We start from the raw sequence: 24,068 nt of genomic DNA on the forward strand, positions 1-24,068 counted from the left end.
AAGCTTGAATGTGTAATTTTCTTGGATTTTACATTATTACAGTTGTTGAAATGCTAAAGAGACTGCTGGCTTGTCTGAAACCATATAGGAGAACTTGAACCTGTTAATAAAATTAAATCCACAAAGATTAAGTGGCATCCTGATTTTAGTGGTACTACTTTGTGTTTTAAATTTCTTATCACTATTAATCATTTAATGTTGTGTTACCAAACAGAAAAACGTTATCAAATTTGATTCAGAGATCTGCAGTTTCAATATATAATAACTTAAAACTTTCTTGAGTTGAAAATAGTTGCCACTTCTATATGTCTTCAAGTTTACTTTTCAATTTGTTGGAGTTTTAGAAACATGTTTTCTTGTTCTTTCGCTCACTAGTTTGAAATAGGTTTATTGCATTTTTCTCGAGTATTTTTTTTCCCAGTGGTTTGTTAAATAACCTACATTCAACAGAAATTCTCCTAGGAGTACATAGAGAACAAGATGGAACTTGGGTATAGTGAATGCTGGAAAGAAAAATATTTTCTTTACTTAAGTAGTAGATTTTTTTGTAATAGTGTCGCTGGTGAATGTTAGAGACTCATTAATTCTTGCCATAATCAGTCATGTAAACAGCGCTCAGTATTCTGGTGTTGCAGGCCATTAAATTAATGAAATGGGAAAGGAAAAGTTTATTATAACTCATCTCTATCTTGGGCATAAATTAGCCAGATGTAAACCTTCTACTTTCCTCTGACATTTTGACACTCAAAGTCCTATTTGATTGTGTCATCCTTGACTGTTTCTTTTGCTTGGTATTGTTTCAGTTTATTACCTGTAAACTTGAAATTTAGTAACCAAAAATAGAACTTGCTCTGAAAACTTGGTGGTATTGACAATAGAAGAAGCCACATCCTACTTACCTCTAGGTTTTGTGTGGACTACTGCTGATGCTGAGGAACATGCAGAAAACATTCAGTAAACAGACTTATTTCCACTGTTCCTCTTAAAAAAAAAAAAAAAAAAAAAGAATGTAAAAGGGTATCTCTAGTTATTTCACTTAAGCATCCATCCAAACAAAATCTTTTACTTTTAAGATTGACACTTTGCTCTAAATTTGGTGTCTTGACCAATTGCCCCATTAGGAATACCTGATACTCCTTTTCACTCCTCCTATTTTGCCCATTATTAGTATTTCTATAACAATTGAAGGGCCTAGTGAGTCGCTTTTCCCTGCGGGTCGTTGCTCCATTCTTTTAATTATTGATCTCTTCTGAGTGTTGCTTATTAATACACGCTAGTATTCAAGTATTTAGGGTTTCTTTTGATAAAATGCTGAGCACTCTAACCTCAATTCAGCAGAACACTTGTATATATGACTAGTTTCCTTGAAGTACAATGCTTAAGTGTTTTTATGTGACGGGGTTATGTGAGACCTTAGAAGAGTAGGACTTAGGATGCTTATCATATTTAGATTTCAACACATTGGCAGTTCTGAATTCCTTTGCTAGCCCACTACTTCAAAAATACTTTATGTGGAAACAAGATGGGAGAGTCTGAGCTGTCTTTCTATTAGCTTACCCTTGTTCTTCTGTTACAGTGCAAGATTCTTTTAATCTGGGGCTAGCTTGAATTGATGGATGTTTGTAACTGCCGTGCCTGCTGGATGGCCCTGAAAATCACAATGCCATTCCTCTTGGTGCTGGGCAGAGGAGGTACAACAAATCCTCTGCATTAATTTGATTTTGTTTCCTTCCTTATAAATAGCTGGAATTAATTCTGAGAGTCAGGAGAGGAGAGGGTTAGGGTTTTTGAAAGATCAGCTTGATTCTAATAAGATTTAAGGGTAAAGCTTGAAATGGTTTACCAGTGAGTTCTCTTAGTGTTTCAGCTTTTTAAGTTTTTGAGCATGTTCCCTGGCTAAAACCTTGCTGGTTTGCCACCTTGTCTTCACAAATTCAATTAAAAATATTAAATATGTTCATTTGCTGAGAGGAAGACAAAAACATACACGCAGCTCTGGTGTTTGTGCATTCACTTACATTCCCGTAATCCTTTGCTTGTTTTTGTGTAGTTGTATACCCTGTGCTCTGACTTCCTACTGATGTCATTTTTAAGTCCAAATAATCTTCATGACATGGAGGGTCTACTCTCCACACTTCTGTCACTGATATATGTTACAGCACGTGTGTCTTGGTCTATATTGGGAGTTTTGGTTACCTTACCAACTTCAAAATTCTTAGTGAAAAGCTGATTTTTATATTCAGTATTGTAGAAAAATCTCTGCATGTCCTGCCTCAGTGGGTCAGAAATTTTTGACAAATAATCATGTAGCAAATGGCATTGCTTTCATTTATGCTGATTTAGTGGAGTTCTGATGCTTACAGGCTTTTTGTTTTGCTTTTTGGCCATGCAGGCCTTGCATAAATTATTACAGCTAGCTCTACAATGGTGGTGTACATGGGGAAATAACCTCTGTTGAACGATTTTAAACTTAATACATCTTGTAAGCCATGTGTTCATATAACTCTAATGTGCGTAAGTCACTTCTCAAGCTCACAATTTAGAGAATAAGCTCCACATATGTACATGTGTCTCCTAGATAGTTATAAGCAACTTCTGCTGAACATTCATTGAACGTGTTTATATGATAGAGCTTCATTTTTTAAATCCACATTACAAGCCAGAAGTCAGATAGACTATTCAGCTGTTTTGAGCGCATACCTCAGTGTTACAATAGATGTTTTCAATTCTTCAGTGTTATCAAAGCTTTCATGAGCTTATTGTGGAGTGTGTCAAATTCGTAACTAGCTGCAGATCCATCAGTTTTCTTGCACATAATGAATTCTCACCAAGCTAAATAGGATTGGTGTAGCTGACAGAATGGTAGCACCTGAATTATGTATTTGCCATGTTCTTCACCCAGTTTGACCTAATTAGTGGAGGTGGATGGGTGGGTCAGGTTCACTATGCCTCTGCCTCTACTTGATCCTCAGTTCTTTTGAAAGTTACCCTCAGGCAACTTAAGCTGTGCTGTGACAGCAAGTTCTTGATTCAAATTAATGTGCAAGCAGCTAAGGTAAAGCAGTATTATCCTTAGTTACGTTTTACACAATATTAAATTATTATTTACTCCTTAGATGTCTAAAGATAGTAATCATTATTTATTTTTAAAAATTTATGTATGTTTATCCTTTCTTATGCTTGGACCCAGGGAGACAAGACACTTGCTCCAACCACCCAACCTGTTAGGTCCTGGCTGGTGGCTTGGTCCCTGCGCGTAGTGGTCGCAGCTCCACATTGTCAGATGTCTGTGCCTGTGTCCCTTTTGTTTTCATTATTTATTACTGTATTTGGTTGTCAGTATAGGCTACTGACGGTTTCGCTAATCTTCTAGCCTTACGCTAATCACCTTGACTTTCTCCATATCTAAGGCCATTCAGTGGGTGTCTCTGGGGCTTTCCTTTATCTGGTCTCCTGGGCCAGACATCTTACAAGAAGTGTGGATGTCTGCTGGCAGAGACAGGGACTTCTCTGAATGCACTGCAGGTCAGCAGCCCCACACCTGCTGGCCTCTGATTTTTCTGGCCTTGAGTACTCCAGACTTTTTCAGGTGGCTGTGAAAAGTGTAACTGACCCCAAATAGGAGGTGCGAGGAGGTGCCTATGGCATCCTCTGCCCTGCTGATTATTGCTTATTTTGGCATGGATGTGCACACTGGTGCATGTTACTGCATGGCCACAGATGAATATACATGTTAAATTCCACTAGTTACATGCCTTGGTAATTTGACAAGTAACGCCCATGTGTACAATCAGTATAAAAATGATAGAAATTTGGTCTGTCAGTTGCCAGGTTTATTTCACAATTTTTGATATAGCAAGCAGCTAAGCCCAGTGGGTTTCATAACTCCTCAAAATACAAGATTCCACTGTTAAGTTTTCTTTTTGTAAAAAGAAAGATGGAAATGAGTGTCGGGGAAGAGTGGGGTCTGCCGCTTCTGGCAGTGGGCAGCTTGCTTAAAATGAAACTTACCCCTTTCATTACAGTGAAACTACTGCTGAAATCTTTAGTTTTCTTTCAGATCTTATCTCCATTGCTGGTGAGCATACTGTCTTGAAAGGTCCATTGCTTCTTTTCTGACAGAGTTCTTTTAACTTTATATCACAGAAATAAATATTATATGCCATGTAAGAAATTGACGTTCTTGTGTGCATTCAGAAGCCACATTTAGCACAGATGTACAAAAGAAATTATACAGCCATGCTATAGTCTTGCAAAGCTATCAGAGAAATGATTCAAACAGATTTAATATTTGATCGTTCTCCGCATGTGGGAAACATCTAGCAATGTGGTAAATCATTTTTGGAAGGCCGGGGGGAACCAAATGATTAGGTCTTGAATACAGATAACTAGTATTTTCTTTCTAAGATAACTCTTCTAGAAAGTGATCACTTTTTTTTTTGTCAGAAAGCCTTCTTCACTTGCTCTTTTAGTTCAGCAAGTACAGTACGACTGAATTGTGAACATAATTTTTATTTTAAGCATTGCAGCTTGCTGTGACTGTATTTGTCAGGCTGTACCTGTATGTGATGCCTCTTCTGAATTAAAATCTCAGTATTTATAAACAGTACTGATAACTAACAAAAGAAAGAGCGGACATCTATGTTACAACTTTCCCATTCTGATACAAGTCTCTACATGGTTTCCTGAGTATCCAGGTGTCTCCCTAAGACTGGAAAATGTAATTCTGGTATTGTGAACTGTAGATTTAATTTTTATTTCATTGCGGTCATACCCCTGCACTGTCTTCAAGTTGACATGTTGCAGCTATATATTTCTATTAAAAAAAAAAAAAAAAAAAGAAACCAACTTTAAAGAAGTTTCTTTGCTAAACCAGTGGTTTTGCCAAGAAGAAACACTGCATATAATTTTGGCTTGGGGGAAATAGTGACTGGGTTTTGTGCTTCTGACCTAAGAGTTATGAATGAAAGTGCCTAGTTCAGCATATAACTTAGCAGAAAGTTAGCTCAGAAGGGTGGTGACATACGTATTGTTTAATAATTTACCAGAGTAATTCATAACATTGGACACAATTAGTGATACTGTTAAACTCAATTTCACAGTTATTTGCTGGCGAAATTGCTTTTGGTTGGTGCCAGCTTTTACCTCTTAAAAAAACCTTACTTTTAAATAAATGTGTGTAGATTAACGTGGAAGCAAAACACCTGGATGCCTGTTCTTGTAAGATGCTGAGTTCCTTAATTTCTTAGGTTGTATGAGGACATGGCACAGAATGACATACAACTGCCCCTTCCCAGTCCCTCAGTACAGCATTATAACGATTCCCATGGTCTGGTGTTTTAGGAAGGTTATTTACAGAACAGCCAGACATCCATGTGTTTCTTAGAGGAGTAAATAATACTGAATAGCAATGGGCATGGGTGACTGAATGATTAATCCTTTTTGATCAGGTATGGTTTGGGTGGTTTTTTTTCCTTCGTATCCCCTAATGTGTTTCTGTGAATCCTAATAAAGCTACTTGTGATTGCATTGTGCATCCCCAGAAAACCTTCCATGTTGTATCATAAACTTAAGTAGTTATGCAGCTGGAGTAGCTCAGTCCCTTAAAAAGGTGGGGAGAAGGTCCTTTGGATAAAGAACTTGGGGGGGCAGATCTGTAATTTGTTGCCGATTTGTTGTGGATACTCTGAAAAATTGGACATTAGTAACCTTACAGTCTTTTAACATTAATTGTTGTACAACTAATACTCGCAGTGTTCAGTCTTGTCAATACTGTAACTAACTGGAAAGCAGTTCAGTGGAGGAAAAAAGTGCTAAAGACACTATGTCAATTGTGAATTTGGTGGCCAAATCCTCTTCCCTGTGAGGCATGGTCTGGGGTCCTACAGTAGCAGCCTTTGCACTGGTAGTCTGAGCCACTGCAGAACAGGTGAGAGAGTGGAAAAGAGGATTCCGTCTCGAAAACAAGGGATAAATTGGCACCCAGGAAGAGCCGTATGCAATTGCTGTGTCCTTTGAAGCACTGTCGGTGAAGCAATGCTGCTAGCTGAGTCATTCCCCCTGCTCAAGCTAGGTCAAGCTAGTGCTACCAAGATAGTAACTGACAGCTGGAAAAGCAGCTTCTGTTGGGGCAATTGAAATTGCTGTTTTGTTTTCCTCTGGGACTTTGTTTCCAAGTTGGTAATGAAGGCCCTAGCTTTTTGCTTTGCTAGTATAAACCTGCTTGTTTTTCACTTTTTAAATTCATCTAGTGTGTCAGTCAGTTTGGGTTAGGCTGGTGAGTGCACTGTTTATTGCTTTTTTGGAAACAGTAGGTTCATGCAAGGTAATGTGTGTGCAGGCAGACTTCCAAGGGAACTTGAGAGGAGGCTGGAAACCCCAATGATTATGTTATATACCCTGCCAGGTTTGTCTGGTTGGTGTGAGGGCTGATGTCTCCAGGTTCTTAGAAGCCTGCTCTGACGGAGATAGATCAGTACACTCTGATAAGGAACACGCCGTGGAGAAACAGCACGCTATTTGAAGAATGCCCCTGATGGTGACACCACTTTATAAAAGTCAGGAGGAAGTTAATTCCCTCCCACTGCACACTCCTGCGCTGCATGGCGTGTAATTTACATGGGTTCTTTTATGAAGAGCAGCAAAAGAAATGTCTTCAAAGCATCAAATGGTGCTAAAAATTACCATCTTGCTCAAGAAATTTTCATTCTGTATTGCTGTTGCAGGCTAGGATGGTTATTCAGCTGGCTTCCTGCTTGGTGTCCCACGTCACTGCTGCACCTTAAAGAGGCTGAGGACAGAATGCTAAAATGTAAGTCTTTGGTTTTTAATAAGATTTATAGATATAACTACATTTTCTATAAATATACTTTGAATATAATCAAAGAATTTTAAAATACGGCTTTACACTGTGATGCACTAAACAGGTTTAGAATTGGATTTTCATTGTTCCCTTATTTAGATATTTGGTTGTAGGCTCTCCTTTGAAAGGGAGCTTCTGTATAAAACAGTGGTTTCCATAGAATGTACTTGATATTTTTATAAGACATGTCTAGCAACATCATTTTTCCCCACTATTTCTTCAGGTATTGCAAGCACATATAATAAACAATATGTGTATATATCTAATGGAAATAAAATATGGACACTGACATTCTCTCCGGACCTTTCACATAAAACTCCGCTTGTTCTCCTGCATGGGTTTGGAGGAGGTGTTGGACTGTGGGCTCTGAATTTTGAAGATCTCTGTGAGAACAGGACCGTTCATGCTTTTGACATCTTGGGATTTGGACGTAGCAGTAGACCACACTTTGACACTGATGCTCGAGAAGCAGAAAATCAGTTTGTGGAATCCATAGAAGAATGGAGAAAGGAGTTGGGGCTAGAAAAAATGATTTTACTTGGACACAACCTAGGTGGATTCCTGGCTGCTGCTTACTCATTAAAATACCCATCAAGGTATGTGAAAATAAAGGAATGAAGGAATTCCTTTTCTGTATTTGACTACTGATTTTAACACAGATTTTATTTCATCAGGCTCTTTATAGATTATCTTTAAGTAAACGACTGTGCTGATTTAAAGAAACTTGATACTGAATTTTAAGCCTAAAGTATTAATTGTATGGTTTGTTTCCAGGTGAATTAGAAATAAGTAGAGATGGTAAACATGCTTTTCTGTGTACTTTTCTGTACCTCTGTTTTTGTTCAGTACCCCCTAGCCATGTTACAAGGTGAAATAGTAAAGGTCATATTTATAGGTGAATGGTTTGTGACATCTCTGATCAAACATAGGATTGTAAAGGGAAAATAGGCCTGTTTCTGCCAAGCTTCCCATTATAATGCATAACATTGAAACTTCTGCCGGCCTGGTGTGAGCATGATGGTGTAAAAATTATTTTAGTGACTGTTTGATTTAAATTGTCTGTATGCCACTTCATATTTCTTCTTTGCAGAACAACCCATTTGCAGCAGTCCTGTAATTGTATTTCATCATCATTTCCTGCACCACATTGTGGCCAACAGCTAATCCACTTTTTTCCCCTTAAACTAATAATTTTTTTTTTTTTTTTAATAGTCTGGTTATGTAGCGCTTGGTGAGGTAGGATCCCACCAACTTGAGGTCATTCTGTATCAAAAAAAGGACATTGCTTTTGTTAAGATACACGTAGTGGACTCCTGTGAAAAACTGTGACTATAAGTTTAGCTTTCCACACTATATGGTAGATTTGATATTACAAAACGTATCTTATTCTTTTATATTCACATCAATTTCTACCATATACATTTCTTTGTCTCTCATTTGGAGATTTTGAAATAAATTCATACATCGTTTTTTCCTGAAACACTTCGCCTCTTTCTTTCCAAGTGGAGGACAGCTGGCACGTGCTGCTGGAAATGATATGTGAAAGTAGGTGTGTGTCTAAATCCAGAATTGCAATGAAGAAATGCAATCCTTTGCTCTGGGGATGTGAACCTGTTAGACTTTGGGTATAAAGCAACTTTTAGCTAACTGTAGTTAGTTTCTTGTGGGGATCACTCACAAGTTCCCTACCCCTTTTTCTGAAGTATCTATAAATGGCGCTACCCCATCCCTGTGGGATGGGATATTGTTTCTGCCCCCTGCTGACTTAATCGAAAGTGATGCTTTGTTTTCATGCCTCACTGTGCTTAAATTGGGGTTAATTAATTTGGGGGTGTTTCAGTTTGTGCTCTCACGTTACTAATATTGCTCTGAAATTAAACTAACACCCATCAAACTAGCAAACTGACTGGCAGGGTCTTAAGACAGCATTGAATCAAGTGATAAATATAGCGCAGCTTTCGGCCAGATTATCTAACAATACATTAGAGGCTTAAGGGATTCTGGATACATATTGTGAGGAAAGTAGATCTGTTTCTCCAAGCTTAGATGATCTGTTAATTTACTATGTTGTACTGAAGTTGTTCATGGGGCATCTGAGGTTACTAATCCAAAAAGATTCCCATTTAGAATATTCCCGGGTGGTGGTGGGTCATGACTTTCAAATACTGCAACTTCTGGACTGTTGCTTTTGGAATGATTCTCATGGTCAGCTTCCCGTTATCCTGGGTTATGCTTTAGGCTTGATTACCAAAAGGAGAAACACCAAATAGGGAGGAAAGTATTAAGAAAGGAAGCATGGAAAAAAGCTTTCTCTATTCATGTAATAGCTCTGTTATGTTATGTTATGCCATAGTCTGTGCACAGAATGTGTGGCTGTCCTGAACAGCTCCTCATCGCTTGCGCTCCTTAGCCTCTAATCTCTCCTGCTTGGTTTGTATAGTTTTAAATTCTACCCTCTCTTCCCTTACTGTTTGGTGTTTGCTGCTGTATGCAAATATGCTCGTGGCTGAGCTGACAGCCAAGAAACATCTTTGTGAGGTAAATCTTTTTCAACCCTGCATTTCAAGCACAGACTTCTGTTTTCCCGACTGGTTAAAGTCCAGAAATAACCTTTGGAATCACTTGTGAGATTGTTTTAGGCACGAAGACCTTTGCTGTGTTAAATATCTAATCTCATGGCTTTGAAAGAGAAGGAAGTAATGAAGAAGCAAGCTTGCACGGAAAATCACCTTAAATATGCAGAACTATAGTTAAGAGTCATTTTTTTTCAGAAGTGAGCAGTATCTAGTATCTAGGACAGTTAGAGCAGGTGTTGTTTAGGGATTAAACAGAAATAGATGATTCCAATCTACCAAAATGAAATAGGTTTTTTTTGCTTGAGGGGGACTCACAGCATGTAGTGATTGATAGTTGCATGTGCTGAAGACTCCTACGATGCTCTCTGTACTGCGATTCCTCTGAGTAATAATTTTATAAATTGTGTCTCTGACATTTCTTTTCATGACCTAAAATCAATAAATTTAGAAAACATCTGCTAATTTTGCTCTGCATCTCTCAGTTCAAATTTTGGTTTGATAATTTTTCAGATAAATTGGATTTTTTCTTAGACAGAGATCTTAGGTGGCTTGGAAAAGAAAGACTTTTAGCAAGTTTACTTAAATGAAACAGATGCCATTATCTTCTTTTCTCTCAAGTTAAACTGCTCCTGCAAATAGTATTGACTGAGCATATAGATTAGGCTATCCTTAGAAATAGAAACAAGACTGGCCTTTTTCTCAAATGTGTGTGACAGTGGTTATCTATTGAATACTGAGTTTCTCTTCACGATATGAGCTTCCAAGTTTCTGGTGCATACATACGGTTAGTTGCAATTCACTCTCTCGCCAGTTAGCAATTGAAAGCAAAACCATTGATGAATCAGAAATTAGGTGATAAACCACTATGATAGAGGTGACTAAAGCAGGGTGTATAGTCCACAGATAGCACATCTCCATTGTACTCAGTCAAAGAAAAATTACTGTACTTTAAACTTCTGAACCTTTTTTGCCAACAGGGTCAAACATCTTATCTTAGTGGAGCCATGGGGTTTTCCAGAGAGGCCTGACAATGCTGAACACGAAAGACCAATTCCAATCTGGATCAAAGCACTAGGAGCTATATTGAGTCCATTTAATCCGTTAGCTGGGCTGAGGATTGCAGGACCCTTTGGTGAGTTTTAGTTGCTCTTAAATACCGTTTCTGTTTTTGGTAAAGATAAACATGGGACAGATACCACACCAGGATAAGCTTTGTTGCAAGCCCATATCGCCCACAGGGAAAAGAGTTGGAGAAAGTGAAAGGGATTGAGGAAGGATAAACTTTTTAGGACAGGAGGGCAAGAAATACTCTCTATTAGAAATACTAGTATGATAGTTTATAGCAAGCTACATTATATTATTGTAGCCTACAGTTATAGTCAGTTGGATTATGTGGGCATCTGTTGGGGAAGCCTGACAAAGAGGCATGAATGTGAAAAGGCTTTTTTTCTTATTGGTTGCCTCCAGTGACAGTCCATTTAGTTTCCCTTGCAACTGCAGTTTGATGGATGTCGTGGTTTAGCTGGCAGCTCAGCCCCACACAGTCGCTCGCTCACTCCCCCACCGGTAGATGGGGGAGAGAATCGGAAGGGTAACGCTCGTGGGTTGGGATAAGAACAGTTTAATAATTAAAATTAAAAGAAACAACAACAGAAATACAATGTAAAGGAGAACAACGAGAGGTGCAAAACGCCGGGGGGGGTGGTTGATTGAACATGGAACGAACATGCCATTGACCAGTCGGGGTCAGCCGCCCCACCATGGCCCTGCCCCTCCCAGCCCACCGCCACGCAACAGAGCAAGGGAAGCTGGAAAGGTAGCCGACCCCCCCACGGTGAGAATTAACCCCTTCTCAGCCAAAACCAGCGCAATGGACAAACAGGATTTCCAAATTTGGTTAACATTAGAAGGCAGTTTCTCATAAACTCATTTGTCTTTGACCTGGGTTTAGAGAAGTTAAATTGAAACTGTGTGCTTTCCATTAGCCGTTCTCTTATTACTCTAGCAAATTTTGTGGGTCTTGCTGGTGTCCTGCATTACAGCGGCAGTCTATCCTTCGCATTTCTACGTTTCTTCAATGGCACTGATGAGAAGTTAGGTAAAGTCTATATACCCTAATACTAGGACTAGGTAGGGATGACAAAAAATACTATGGTTTTAGTTTATGTGGGGAATGGGGCGAAGGGTGTTATAAAATCGTGAGTTCATTGTATGTCTTCCTTCTAGAGGGGAAAGAGATTGTTGGTCTTAGTACTCTTAGTACTAAGTAGTAGTAACTAAGTAGTAACTAAGTCTTAGTTACTCTTAGTACTGCAGGAGTATCTGCTGGAGAGGCTTGCAAAAAGATATCCTTCAGGCCCCTCACAAGTTACAATTAACTCACCTCTTCATGATTTTTACACTTGTTTACATTTAAACCACATCTGTTTCCTAAATCTCTTTCTACAGAATATACATTTTAATATGCTACTCTATTTGATTGGTTTTGGGAGTGTGACAAAATTAGCTTTTCAGAGAAGCAACATGTTTTGTATAGACAGGTATTTTATTTTTTTTTAAGTAAAATGCTAATTCAACGAACAAAACAACCTGAATTATATTGAATGGTAAGCAGTGTTTTAATACCTTTTATCCAATAACAAATGCATGCATAAATCAATCCATGTGGAAGAGTTCAAAACTAAAGTTGTCTCCCTTAGCAAGTAAGTGCAGTCAAAACCGTGCTGTAGAAACAGACCCTGTCTTGGCAAGGTATCCCCAGCCTAGCCTCACTTATAGGTTGCTGTGGAGGGCAGTGCTTTTCAAATTTTTTCACCCATTTCTGACTCCACATGTTTAAGTTTTCAGTCATCAACTTAATGTGCAAATCTTAATAGGTGAAACATAGTTCTTAGAGAAGGGCAAGTTTAAACATTGTGCTGCGAGGTAGACTTCAAACCCAGCCTGATGAAGACACTGAACCAAAACCATTTCCCTTCTGCACGCACATGTGCTTAAGCTGCTGGGCAGGCGTAGCTGTCTGATCCTTACTATAAAGCCAATTGCTCTCATTCAAAGCTATTAGTTAGGCCCTTAAATGTGAACCAGGTTCTTAGGGATATCACAACAGTATCACATGGATATTTAATCAGACCCGCAGGCAGATACTAAAACATGGGAGAGACAGAATCCAGAGACATCTTTGCGTGGTTTCCAGTTAGTTGATTTACATATTTTCCTTCGCTTAACTGGAACTGTCACCCAGGAGGCTCACATATAGGCATTTCAGTACTTAGATTGGATTTGTGAATTCAGTTCCTAGAGCTGAACACCTATAAATTCCTCAGGACAACAGTAATGTCACTGTGACCACACCCTTTTTGTGGAATTCGGACTCTTCCATGTTAGTATTTCTTTTAGCATTTCCATAGACTATGGAAAATATCAGCCAGACAATTGATGGCGTCTTCAATAAATGTTAGAGAATGAACCAGTGTGATTTCATTCCAAAATTTATTCCAAGGTGCCTTGACTCCTTGTTTCATTCTCCCCTGTAAATTCCCAGGGAGGGAGAACAGTTTTGCAATTGGACCCACAGACAAAATACTTTTTTTATCAAAATGGAATGTGAATTCTAAAATTTGGTAATTTTTAGTCCCCTAGTTATTGGAAATGGGGATGTTGTGGCCTCTGTGCTGATAGCAGGGGAAGAATTAGTCCCTTCCAGGTACTCTTGTTCCAAGCCAGCCGTATTGTTTGTGTTAAAAAAAAAAAAAAATCCCCAACAGAAAAAGGCAGGAGTACAGCAATTGAACTCTATACAGCAGAGCAAATTGCAGAATGTTTGCATAATCTTCATCGCTTCAGGACTTAAATCGCTGCTTCATAAGGGCATTATTTTCTCATGCACTGTATTAGTTTTTCTAAATTGATGTAAAGGGTATGCTGCAATAGTTAATCTCAAGGTTATAAAGCACTGTGACAAGGTATACGTAAATAGTGACAGGCCTTTGGCCAGGGACAGGTGGGAAGAAGTGACATCATCATAATTGCACGGATGAACGACAGCATATTTCAGTTGATAAACCCAAGTGGTAAATTGCGAGCCTGTCCCTTCAGGGATGAATCATATTCTTAGACTAAGATCTGCCTTTGGTGATGCTCTCATCCCAAAATTCCATCTGGTCAACTAGAAGAAGCTTCTTCCTTAAAGAAGTGATTTAGAATAGGAGCTTGACTTTAGAAAGCCTGAACTGGCCCCTGAAGGGACCCGCTTCTCTATTTTGGCTGTTAAGAGAGCATGGGGACAATAGCTTTCCTAGGTTAAATCTCTTAATTTATACCAGTTCTTGTGTTTTATACTCATGTCAAGATTTCTACACCTGTTTTTCAGCATAGACTTCTGTTCTTTCAGCTAAACACTAGTTACATGAACTAGCTTCAGAAGAAGACTGTTCTGTGAAAGGAGAGCACAGACTTTTATCTAAGGGGAAAAAAACCCAAAACCCAAACAAACAAAACCCCAAAAAACAGCCCAATTTTTTCAATAGCACCTTCTGGTTCTGAAAGGTGGGATGCTTTTGGCCCACCAAGGGCTGCCAGAGCAAGGAGAGAGTGTTCATATCATGTGAGACTAAGTTGGTGACAAAAAGATACTCCACTTAGCTCTTTTTCCGGTCCCCTTGGCATGTTTCTTCTGTTGCTGCAGTCCCCCTTCTCAAACGTTGCCTGTGTGTATTTGGCAGGGATTGAATTGCCCCTCTTCTGGTGCAGCATAAAATCCTTTAGAAGATTTATGTTTCATTCCTGTTTGGTGTAATGCCATCATGTTTTCCTAAGACATGCAAGTGGTGAAACAAAACATTGGTTTAGAAGTCATCAAGCCCAGCCACGAGTTTCAAGGGAACGTGTTTGGAGAGTTGTAATGAAAAGCATTAGGCAATCTAATAGAGTTGTCTGTACTAATTCCTCCTCTAATAGTGTTTTCTGTTTTAACAGGATTAAGCCTTGTTCAGCGTTTAAGACCAGATTTCAAGAGAAAATATGCATCCATGTTTAATGATAACACTGTGGCTGAATATATCTATCACTGCAATGTACAGTCACCCAGGTGAGTATGAGTTTCCCAGTGTATGTTCTGAAATCTGTCTTTGATTTGCTGAGTGCCTGTGCATGCCTTTTTTTTTTTAATTGTAATGTTTATTGTATTAATTGAAGAAAAAAAAAAAGCATTGCACTTCTTGAATTCCAGAAGCTGATAAATGTGAAAGCTATCCTAATTCTCTCTTTCTTTTAAACTACCTGCATGTTAATTCTGAGAGAGTTTGGGCTGTAATTTTTAATGTAAAAATTGTTACAGTGGCTTAATTTGTAAATAATTTCTTAAAAAAAACTTTAAAGATAAGGCATTTCATTCTTTTAAGTGTTATCACTCAGTACTGTAAAAACATAAGCTCTTTCTGTGGAAAGTTACATACAAACCTTGAATTACTTGGTAGTAAAAAATCCCAGCCTCATGTACTATTGCACTCTGTGTTACCAAAACGCACAGTGACTCCAATTTAGAGAAAAGGCAAATCCAATGGAAATTTAATTGTTTTTACCCTTTTGAATGACTTGAAGTGGTGAAACAGCTTTCAAGAACATGACTATTCCTTACGGATGGGCAAAAAGGCCAATGCTGCAACGGATTCCGCAAATGGATCAAGACATTCCTATCACTGTGGTCTATGGAGCACGTTCATGTATAGATGGCAATTCTGGCAGCACTATCCAGTCTCTGAGACCAAGTTCGTATGTGAAGACAATAGTAAGTTGACCTTTAAAGCAATTGTTTGTTTATTGTGTGGATTTATTTAAATCCTATCTATGTTTTGTTTTTTGTATCTACTGTGGAAATGCTAGCCCTTTGATTTAAAGCCTGGGGTAATAATTTGATATCTGTAACAGAGAGAGAGAAAAGTGTTAGATCAGAGAAAACCTAGACAAAAGAGTATTGAGTTCCCAGAGTAAGAAGGAAACTTTTTGGAACACTAGAAGCTGAATTAGGTCTTTGAGCAAGGTCATTCTTCTGCTCTACAAAATATTTTGCTCTACAATGTGCTAATGCAAGTAGGTTTTGTGGTCACTGGTAAGTATCTGGGGTTTTGTCAGTTTTAAACCACACCAGTCCTAATATCGGAGTGTATGTACAACGTAGTAAGGAGGCTCTCAAACTGTTCTAATCTGTCTGTATTTATGCTTTTGTTTCTCTGATAAGAGAGTGGTTTGTACCTGGTGCTTAGGTTCTTGTAAGCGCCTGTCTTTAAGTAATTAAAAAATACTTAGTGTTGTCTTCCTAGCTAATGCATTCCTGTTCAGTGGTATGGCATTAGGTTTTAAAATGTGTGTACTTGCAACTTGCTGCGAATGTGCACGCTGCATTTTTTTTTTGTTGATTTCTGTAAAAACAAGCTAATTTAAAAGTATTCTTCACGCATTGTCACATAAGTGAGCCGTGATAATTGAATACATATATATGTTACAATGCTATGAGGTGATAAAATGTTTGAATACACCAGCTGTCATCTTACTGATGTCTAGATCTGTCTGGACAGAAGTGTACAATATGTGATGTCGATAGTGTACTATGACATGCCATTCAAGTAAAATTTTATAATCTTGGTATAGCTGGCTTCAGAGCTGGAACTCAGAGAAAATACATTGTTATTGAACTGTTAACATGTGTTAAAGAGCACAAATACGTTTCATAAATGTTGACATCCAGACTGAAAGTGTAACTTAACTGCTTAACCAGACAGAAAGTTGTTAGAAAAAGTCACTGTTGAGACGTATACAGCAGATTGCTAGGATAACCAGGCAGATTTTTCCAGTCTGGTCAATGGCTTTTAAAAGGGACTGTAGAAAACTTTATTGTGTTTCAGGTTAAAGTTATGTCAAGCCAAATAGAGATCCTAAAAGGTAAATTGGAGTGGTAGAAATTATAGGGACATTCAAAAAACCATAGGAGGGAAAGGGTTCTCATGAGGCTGAGACATGGACTAGCAGTGCCAGCCTTGGTAAATTGCACAGAGGTTCTGGGGTTTCAGTATGTGTGTTTACTTCTAACTAATTTTTACTTTGAGTTTGTGGGGTTTTTCAACACAATAACATAGCTATACTTTTATGGGCTTCTGTTAGAGACTTAAGAGGGAGTGTTTTAATGGAGGGAGGGGAAAAGTAGATTTAAATACCAATTAATCTTGGACTGATTATAAAATGGAAAGAAAATAGGTTGAGTACCATTGCTTTTTATTATGGTGATGGCTTGCTTTGTACCAGTTTTGGCAGCCAATGATAAGTTATAGAAATAGGGTGTGGTTACTTAAACGATTAATTTTCTTACATAGCTGCTGTGAAATCTAGGTCGCAAATGTGGGGTTTTCCCCCCATATATTATGTCATTTGGATTTTACTTGTCCCAGTTTAACATAGTAGTTGTTAATTCAAAGTGTTGAAATCTGCTTCCACCAGTCTAGAAAATCCCTAGAAATTTAAGCTTCTGAGTTCTTAATCATTTATCCTAGTACCTTCTTTAGTCTCTTTCATATCATTTTTATAAAAATAAATTTGAAGCTTCCTCTAATGGGAACAGAGAAACCTGGCAGAACTATTTCAGTGGAGAATGAAGGGGATGAAGATGAAGCAGAAGTTTGATACGTAAAGCACGTTCTCCTGAGTTTGTTTTGCAGTGACTTGTGTCCGCTTAAATGGTGGTTGTTTTTTTTTTTTTGACAAGGTGTGCAGCTGAATAAGCGGTAGATTTACCTTTTCCTGTGTAGCAAAGTTCCTCTGACATGTGAAACAAGCTTTCGTTTTTCCTTATGTTTTAGAGTCCTTTTTAGGCTGTATGATCCCACCTCCTTGCAAGGTGCAAGAGATCAGTTCCAGTTTTGACATTTGTCTTTTCAAGTAATGATGTGTCAAGTAGGTAATGTGTAAAAGTCTGGGTCTTCACATTACCCCAGTATTTATTTATTCGTTTATCACATTCTTGTGATTTTGACCTGTTTCTTCACCTTTATCCTCTAGGCTATCCTTGGTGCAGGTCATTATGTGTACGCTGATCAGCCTGAAGACTTCAATCAGAGAGTGAAAGATATCTGTGATTCTGTGGACTGACTGTCTTAGGAAGTCATACCATAGATAGCATTTAATAGCAATACTCTCTAGGAAATGTGGAGCTAATGGAACAGGCTCCGTTTGCACACTGTTTCTTCTAAGAAGCCATTTGCACACTTAAACCACTTAGTGCCTTTTGGGGCGGGTATAGGGAGATTTGAAGCAAACTTCGTACAGCTTTGTTTGAGATTGGTCTTTAGATAATTGGCCTGTCATATATGAAATTACATATAACTTTTAAACTGTAATTTTCTTCAAAATGTGATTAAATTTTGCACATGTTGAACTTCTAAAGATGCTGAGTTATCCACTAACACAGGCAACTGTATCGATATAGATACAAAGTATAAAATGCAATTTGGTTTCTTTATAAACATTCAGATTTTTAAATTGCTGTTTCATAGGAAGAATATGAAATTGCTTATACATTTTAAGAGGGTGTATTTTTTTTTAACTGGAGTAATAACAGCTTATGAAGCTGATTTTGGGAGAGGGACAGGGTCAAGATGATGAGCAGTGTCTGTCACTGAAATACGTTTGTTAGTCTGTAAGGAATTGGGGCTCAATATTAGGAAATCTTCGGCTGGATTTTATTTCCATTTATTTCAAGACATCTTTTTCCATCTGTGCAACTTTCACGGAAGGCTCAGTTTGTAAGAGTCAATGATGTCACCAGCACTCATACTTCCATAATTTTTTTGATACGTAGATTTCCGTGATTTAAAATACAGAAGATGGCTTGTTTGTTACTCCATCTATTTTTGACACTGTACTGTCAGATCTGTTACTAGCCTAAACCTAACAATGGTAGATAAGTTAAGATTTTGATTAGGGCTAGGGAACGGCCATCTGGATGGTGAGCGTAATTCCCTTTTTCTTTAGGTAGAAAACCTAGTCTGCTTTTTAGTAAGTTTGGGGTGGAGGAGAGGCAGAGGAAGAATATTGATGTTCTCTAATTGGGAACTACAACGGGTTAGCGTATTTTAGTTAACATGTAGCCTCCTTATAGGAAGGATTATTACTGGAATGAACAATACCACTGTAACAAATTATAATTATATTTCTTGGAGATTCTTTATATAATTATCAGTATCAGAGATAATACAGTCTCTGCATCTTTTTGAAATAGTAGTTTGGCATTAGTTCTTCACAGGCTTGGTAAATTATATTAAGCAAAATACTTTGTCACTTTAAAGCCAAATTATGTGGTGGTTTGTTTTTTAACAAACTTACGTAAAACTATTGATCTGCTTTTGAATATTAAATTGACTACTGAATAGTTCTTGATACTTTTATACATAAAGAATTTAAATTAATGATAGCACCGTCTTAAAGCTTGAGTGGAATTAAGTGCATTTTTTTTCCTCAAATTAAGGAATTGTTGCATGTATTTATGATGTGGGAGGTAAAGATATCTAAAATATTCAGGAAATACTCTAATTATGTTCCCAGCCCAACATTATCTCTCTTTCTGAAGGAGGTATTTATCTATATGGTGCTATGTAAACATCAAACAGTCTTTGTGACTGCCTTGTCTGGCAGTATTTAATATCTAATAAGCTAAAGATTTTAATTAAAATTAACTATTGAATTAAATTACTTTTTCAGTTAGCAGATGCCAGATTTTTTTAAAACAAAATTTGGGGTTATTTGCTAAAATACTGAGGTCAAAATGGAAAATCAGAATATCAATTACTTTTTTTAATATAAGCTAGTAATTATCAGTCATGCCACCATGTAGGTGGATGCCTTCAATATGTATTTTTTCACCCTTTTCATTGTCTAATTTGTATTTATCAACTTAAACAGATGTTTTAATTGTGTGTAAAAACCTAATGCAAAAATATATTCTGGGTCTCCTCCAAATAGCAAAAAATGAAACAAACCATTGATATTTTCAGATAGCACTTACTGATGGGAATTCTAGATTCCACATCAAAAGATCGAAGTAGGGATAAAAATTGCACGCTGAATGTGAATACTGTTTTAAATATCCCTTGCTTTTTCAGCTGCTTGTTGTACTAATATGACTTATTGCTTAAGTTTTGCACAATAAAAAAAAAATCTTAAATGTTGTGTTTGATTAATGTTAAGACATAATGTTGCTTTTGTAAAAGTTGTGTGTAATTAAGGCCTGGAAATCAAGAGTAATTAGTAACCATCCAAAAATACATTAAAAATACAGTAATGCTTATTTTGATATGTCTCAATGTTCTTAGGTGTTCTTGTATTTAACTGAAACCAGTAAGCATTTGTCAACGAGTAGCTGCAAGCTCAGAATGCTGATTGTATATGCAAGGGAAATGTTTGTTGGTTATCTTCCAGGCAGTATTAGATACTGTTGTGAAGGTCGAGATGGAATTTTGTATATCCTCTTGTGTGCAACATAACCCAATAAAGTTACTTTAATAAACATCGTAAGAGATGCTGAACAGAAAATGAATGGCACATACTGGGACGACTTGGGAGCTAGACCTTTTGTGAGCAATTACTGTCCAGGAATAAGCTCAGCTTCTCCAGCTCTGTTTCAGTGCAGCGACCAGTTGCTTAGGCGTACTGTGGCAAGCACTGAACACTGATGGTGCTATTTATATTACAGCACTATAAAAGAAGAAAAGAATCACAGGCATAAATGCACCTAAAGATCTATCCCATTCTAGCATAAAAATGAAGACAGCTGTGTACCAGAGGCTAGGGCGTAACAAAAATAATTCAAAATATTAATAAGATCAAGATTAACTGTCTAAGTCTCCAGGACACGCTCTTCTTCCTGAGGCTGTTGTGATAAAATTTTATTAAAGTAACTTAGTAATATTTTGTTTGCATGGCTGAGTTCATCTTGTTACTTATTGAACCTTGCCAGATTAGATTTTAGTTCTGAAAAACTGATTTTCAGAGAAGTAATTTATTGATAAGAGTCTATAATAAAACATTCACAAACATCACAAAAAAGTCCCTGTTTGTATCTGGTTGTGAAATAGAAATGGAGAATGTGAATTTGTAGGCATTGAGCTTGGAAAAAGGGGTCCAAACAGGAGAAATGCCATCATCTGGTCTCACTCAAATTAAACCAACGCTGGCATTTCTTTTTAAGCCTTTATCTTTTTAAGGTTGCTACAACTGTGTTTGCTGAACTGATGTGACAGTCTGTGTCTGAAACACTCTCTGTGGTCCGCTGTGGTTCCTCACATTCCCAGCCCTTCCAGATCACAGTTATTCAGCTTTTTGACGGAGAGTAAGACAAGATTAAACACAATAAAACCATCTGGAATCAACTTATTGGCAAATGTATTCAGGATTGCCTGTTTTGCTAGCATTGGTTAAAATGTGAGCCTCCAGCAGCCCAGAGCTATTAGTCAATTGCTGTTTAAGTAGGTAATTTCTCGGGGCTCCTCCAGCTATCCGTCATTTCATTGGGTTCAGTTGCTTTGGCCAGTTCTCTGTCGGCCCATCCTGCAGTGTTTAAGCATGGCAGCACGTGCAAGTTGCCAATAAGCCTTCACCTGGGGATTTATTTTGTAGGAAACACAAGTGAAACTTGTCAAAGGGTAAGTTGCTGGAGGTAACTGGAGAGAAGACATGTTTTAGTGGGACTGGTGAGACCAGATTAGGGCACAGATGTGTGCAGCAACTGCTTTCTTGTAATAGTGGCAGTAGATGAAAATGGTTGGAGACTTCAGGTTTTCATGCAGGTGGTGGATGGGCAAGTGCATAGAGCAGAGGCACATAACTGGAATGACAACATACACCACAAGGAAGAGTAAGAGGTAGAAATGAATGATGCAGCTGAAAACAGCAAGATTCAGCTGAAGAGGGGTGCGTGTGTGAATGTTTGCTTCAAGAGCTGGTACAGCTCTGGGTGAGGATAAGAGGAATGGTGAGGGAAAGGCTCATGGGTGCCTAGAGCGAGGGCCAGCAAACGAGAGGTAAGAACCTGGCTGATGCGCTTGGGGTAGGTGTGAATTTCTGGGCTAGAGTAGAAGGTAGCCTGCTGCCAAAGGAGCACCTGCAAGGAGATGACAAAGCCCCAGGCGGCCAGCGTCTGTAATCCAGTTAAGTGCTAAACTGAAGTATCTCCTCGTATAATTAATTCCTCATTGCCTCCCTAAAACACTGAATCTTTCTTAGCTACAGCTTTCTCTCTGGGTGCTGGAGCTAGGCAGCAAGATAGTGTTTACTGTTTACATCTCCAAGCTCCATTCTGCTCATTTTTATTCGGCCTAGCTAAGGCTGCCCCACAGTAACGTGGCTTACCGAGGTAAGGAGGATGCCTGCAGCACCAGCTAGAAGGAATGTTGTCTGGTAAGCTTGGGTCTACAGTATGCGTGGCACTGTAAAGTTTTGGTGTGCCTACTTTGACTAAAGCTTGTCCTCTGAATGCAAGCGCTGTTTCACAAGCTGGCTGCCGTTGCCTCAGACTGGTACTTGGATGGGAAATATTTAAAGAATGGCTGTCTCGCTCCTGCAGTGCTCAAGAAATGAAAAACAGCATTTTCACAAGTCAAAAATGAGCTGATGGCGAAGCATGAGGTAGGGGCGATGCTGGACTACCTGAGGTAAGATGGAAGATCAAGATGTACGATAAGACTTATCACTAAAGATCATAAATCCATCTTTTACGAGAGGAGTGGGGGGCCTTGGCTATATTCCATTTTGCCTGTGTTTTGGTCACAGGAATATCCTGCCTTAAGATTTGGATGTGGTCAGTAGAATGTAGAAATATAAAATCTGGACATATATGTCATGTATATTAAAAATAAGAAACACAAGTAGGAAGAACATAGTGTGCTGAAATTTAGGCATTTTTGGATATGTACATAATTTGCAATAGTAATTAGCAGCAAGTTGAAAGTGGTGACAACACCAAATTTAGGTATTTACTTGTATTTTATGCTTCACTTGTAGAGGAAAGCTAGCAAGCTGAAACAGCCTGTTCGGGAAGGCAGGGTGAGGCTGTGAGGTGGAGTGTGACCCGAATGTATGCTAAGAAGTAGATGTGCTTTGAAAATAGAACTACTGCAAAAGCAGAATCTCCATATATTTACAGGTCTATTTCTGCACTCTTGAATTCACCTACTTGATGTGTAAATGACTGGAGCTGTATGTGGAGCAAGGTGAGGCTATCACTTCCTTTGTAGCTTTGTGATATTTAAATGCTTGCCTGATATCCAGCAGCTTTTCTGCTTTGACTTTATTTAAAGGCATTTGCATTCACTCAAAGCTCAAACCTCAAACGGCGGCCAAACAGCATAGTGGATGCAAATCCCCCAGCTAGAGCACCCCTCTGAAAAGGGGATTATTGCTCACGTTTAACTAAGGTTCATGTTCTCCTTGGTGCCTGCCAGGAGCGAGGCTGATCTCCCTCGGCTCATCCTGCTGAACACTGAGCCCCTGTGTTTGACCACACACCGGTGGCCAGTTTTGCCTCGTGAGTGGCCCCGGTAGGTGCTTTGATAAATACAAGGTTAAGGAAAATAACTGTTCTGCAAGCACTCTGCTTAGCGAGGGTGTGCAAGCGGAAGGAAGGCTCCAGTAGTGGGGTCGTGCATGGAGGAGAAGGACCAGCGCATGATGATTCCTGAGAGCGGTGGGATGGTGAGCCCCATTTAGCCCTTGGCTCTGGCTTGTTTCCAGGCTTGCAGGGCCTGAGCACTGTGCTGCTGTCATCCCTGCTTGCTGCACACCCTGACTCACAATTTAATTCCCTGCGTCCAGCTGCCTCAACTGCAGGATGAAACTTTTGAGTGTCTTGGGCATCTTAAACACCTCTGTCCAAGCAATACACAATCCACCAGCAGTTAGCCTGCTCGCAGCTGAAGTCTTCAGGAGTTCCCAGCGGTTTCTACAGAGAAACTTTGCAGGGTAATAGTGGGTGCAGGTAAGGTGCAGAGAAAGCCGAGGAGATAACCTGCCGGCCAGCTCGTGGCCCCGCATCATCTGCCCAGCTTTCAGCCCCTCTCCGTGCCCTGCAAGAGGACCGGCATGCAGCGGGTCCCCTAGTCAGGGACGCCTCTCCCAGGCTACAGATCCTCACGCTTTCCTTCACGGAGATATCCCATGCTTCAACCCCCGTGCCAGTGGGTAACTCTCTTCTGCACAGGCAGGATCAGGCCGTGCTGGGACTTTGTGCATCGCCCTGAAGCAGCTTCCAGGCTGTGTGGCACCTCCCACAGCTCCTGCCAGCAAATACCCAAGTCCATGCCTACCATGAGTTAGGGTCATGCCTTGTTCATAGAAAACAAGAATTCAGGTGTGCCACAGAGGCAGTTGTCACCAAAATGTTGCATAAACTTTTTTATTTTTTTAAAATACTGGCAGATTTCAGTGGTAGTTTTGGGGCAACAACTAACCACACAGCAGTGTTTGCCTGTTGTAAAATGGCCATAGACTTGTTTTTAAAAGGGCTCTAAAAATGGTTTTTACTAAAATGCTGAAGGGTTAGTGAGAAGCTGCATTTATTTTTTGTCCTGGTGATATCCAGAAACAGATGA

At 38.9% G+C, this 24,068-nt stretch overlaps 1 protein-coding gene across 1 annotated transcript in view; it reads left to right on the forward strand.

Moving 5' to 3' along the window:
* ABHD5 (abhydrolase domain containing 5, lysophosphatidic acid acyltransferase) overlaps nt 1-19,998 on the forward strand; it is a 30,384-nt gene extending 10,386 nt beyond the window's left edge. Inside the window, exons 2-7 of the mRNA XM_064444193.1 lie at nt 6,726-6,811; nt 7,086-7,458; nt 10,416-10,570; nt 14,416-14,527; nt 15,040-15,226; nt 17,488-19,998. Coding sequence (XP_064300263.1) covers nt 6,726-6,811; nt 7,086-7,458; nt 10,416-10,570; nt 14,416-14,527; nt 15,040-15,226; nt 17,488-17,577 — 1,003 coding nt within the window. The 3' untranslated portion in view covers nt 17,578-19,998. The remainder of the gene's footprint in view (nt 1-6,725; nt 6,812-7,085; nt 7,459-10,415; nt 10,571-14,415; nt 14,528-15,039; nt 15,227-17,487) is intronic.
* Nucleotides 19,999-24,068: the final 4,070 nt, after the last annotated feature.

Source organism: Phalacrocorax carbo, chromosome 2 (assembly GCF_963921805.1).
Source record: "Phalacrocorax carbo chromosome 2, bPhaCar2.1, whole genome shotgun sequence".
Taxonomy (NCBI): domain Eukaryota; kingdom Metazoa; phylum Chordata; class Aves; order Suliformes; family Phalacrocoracidae; genus Phalacrocorax; species Phalacrocorax carbo.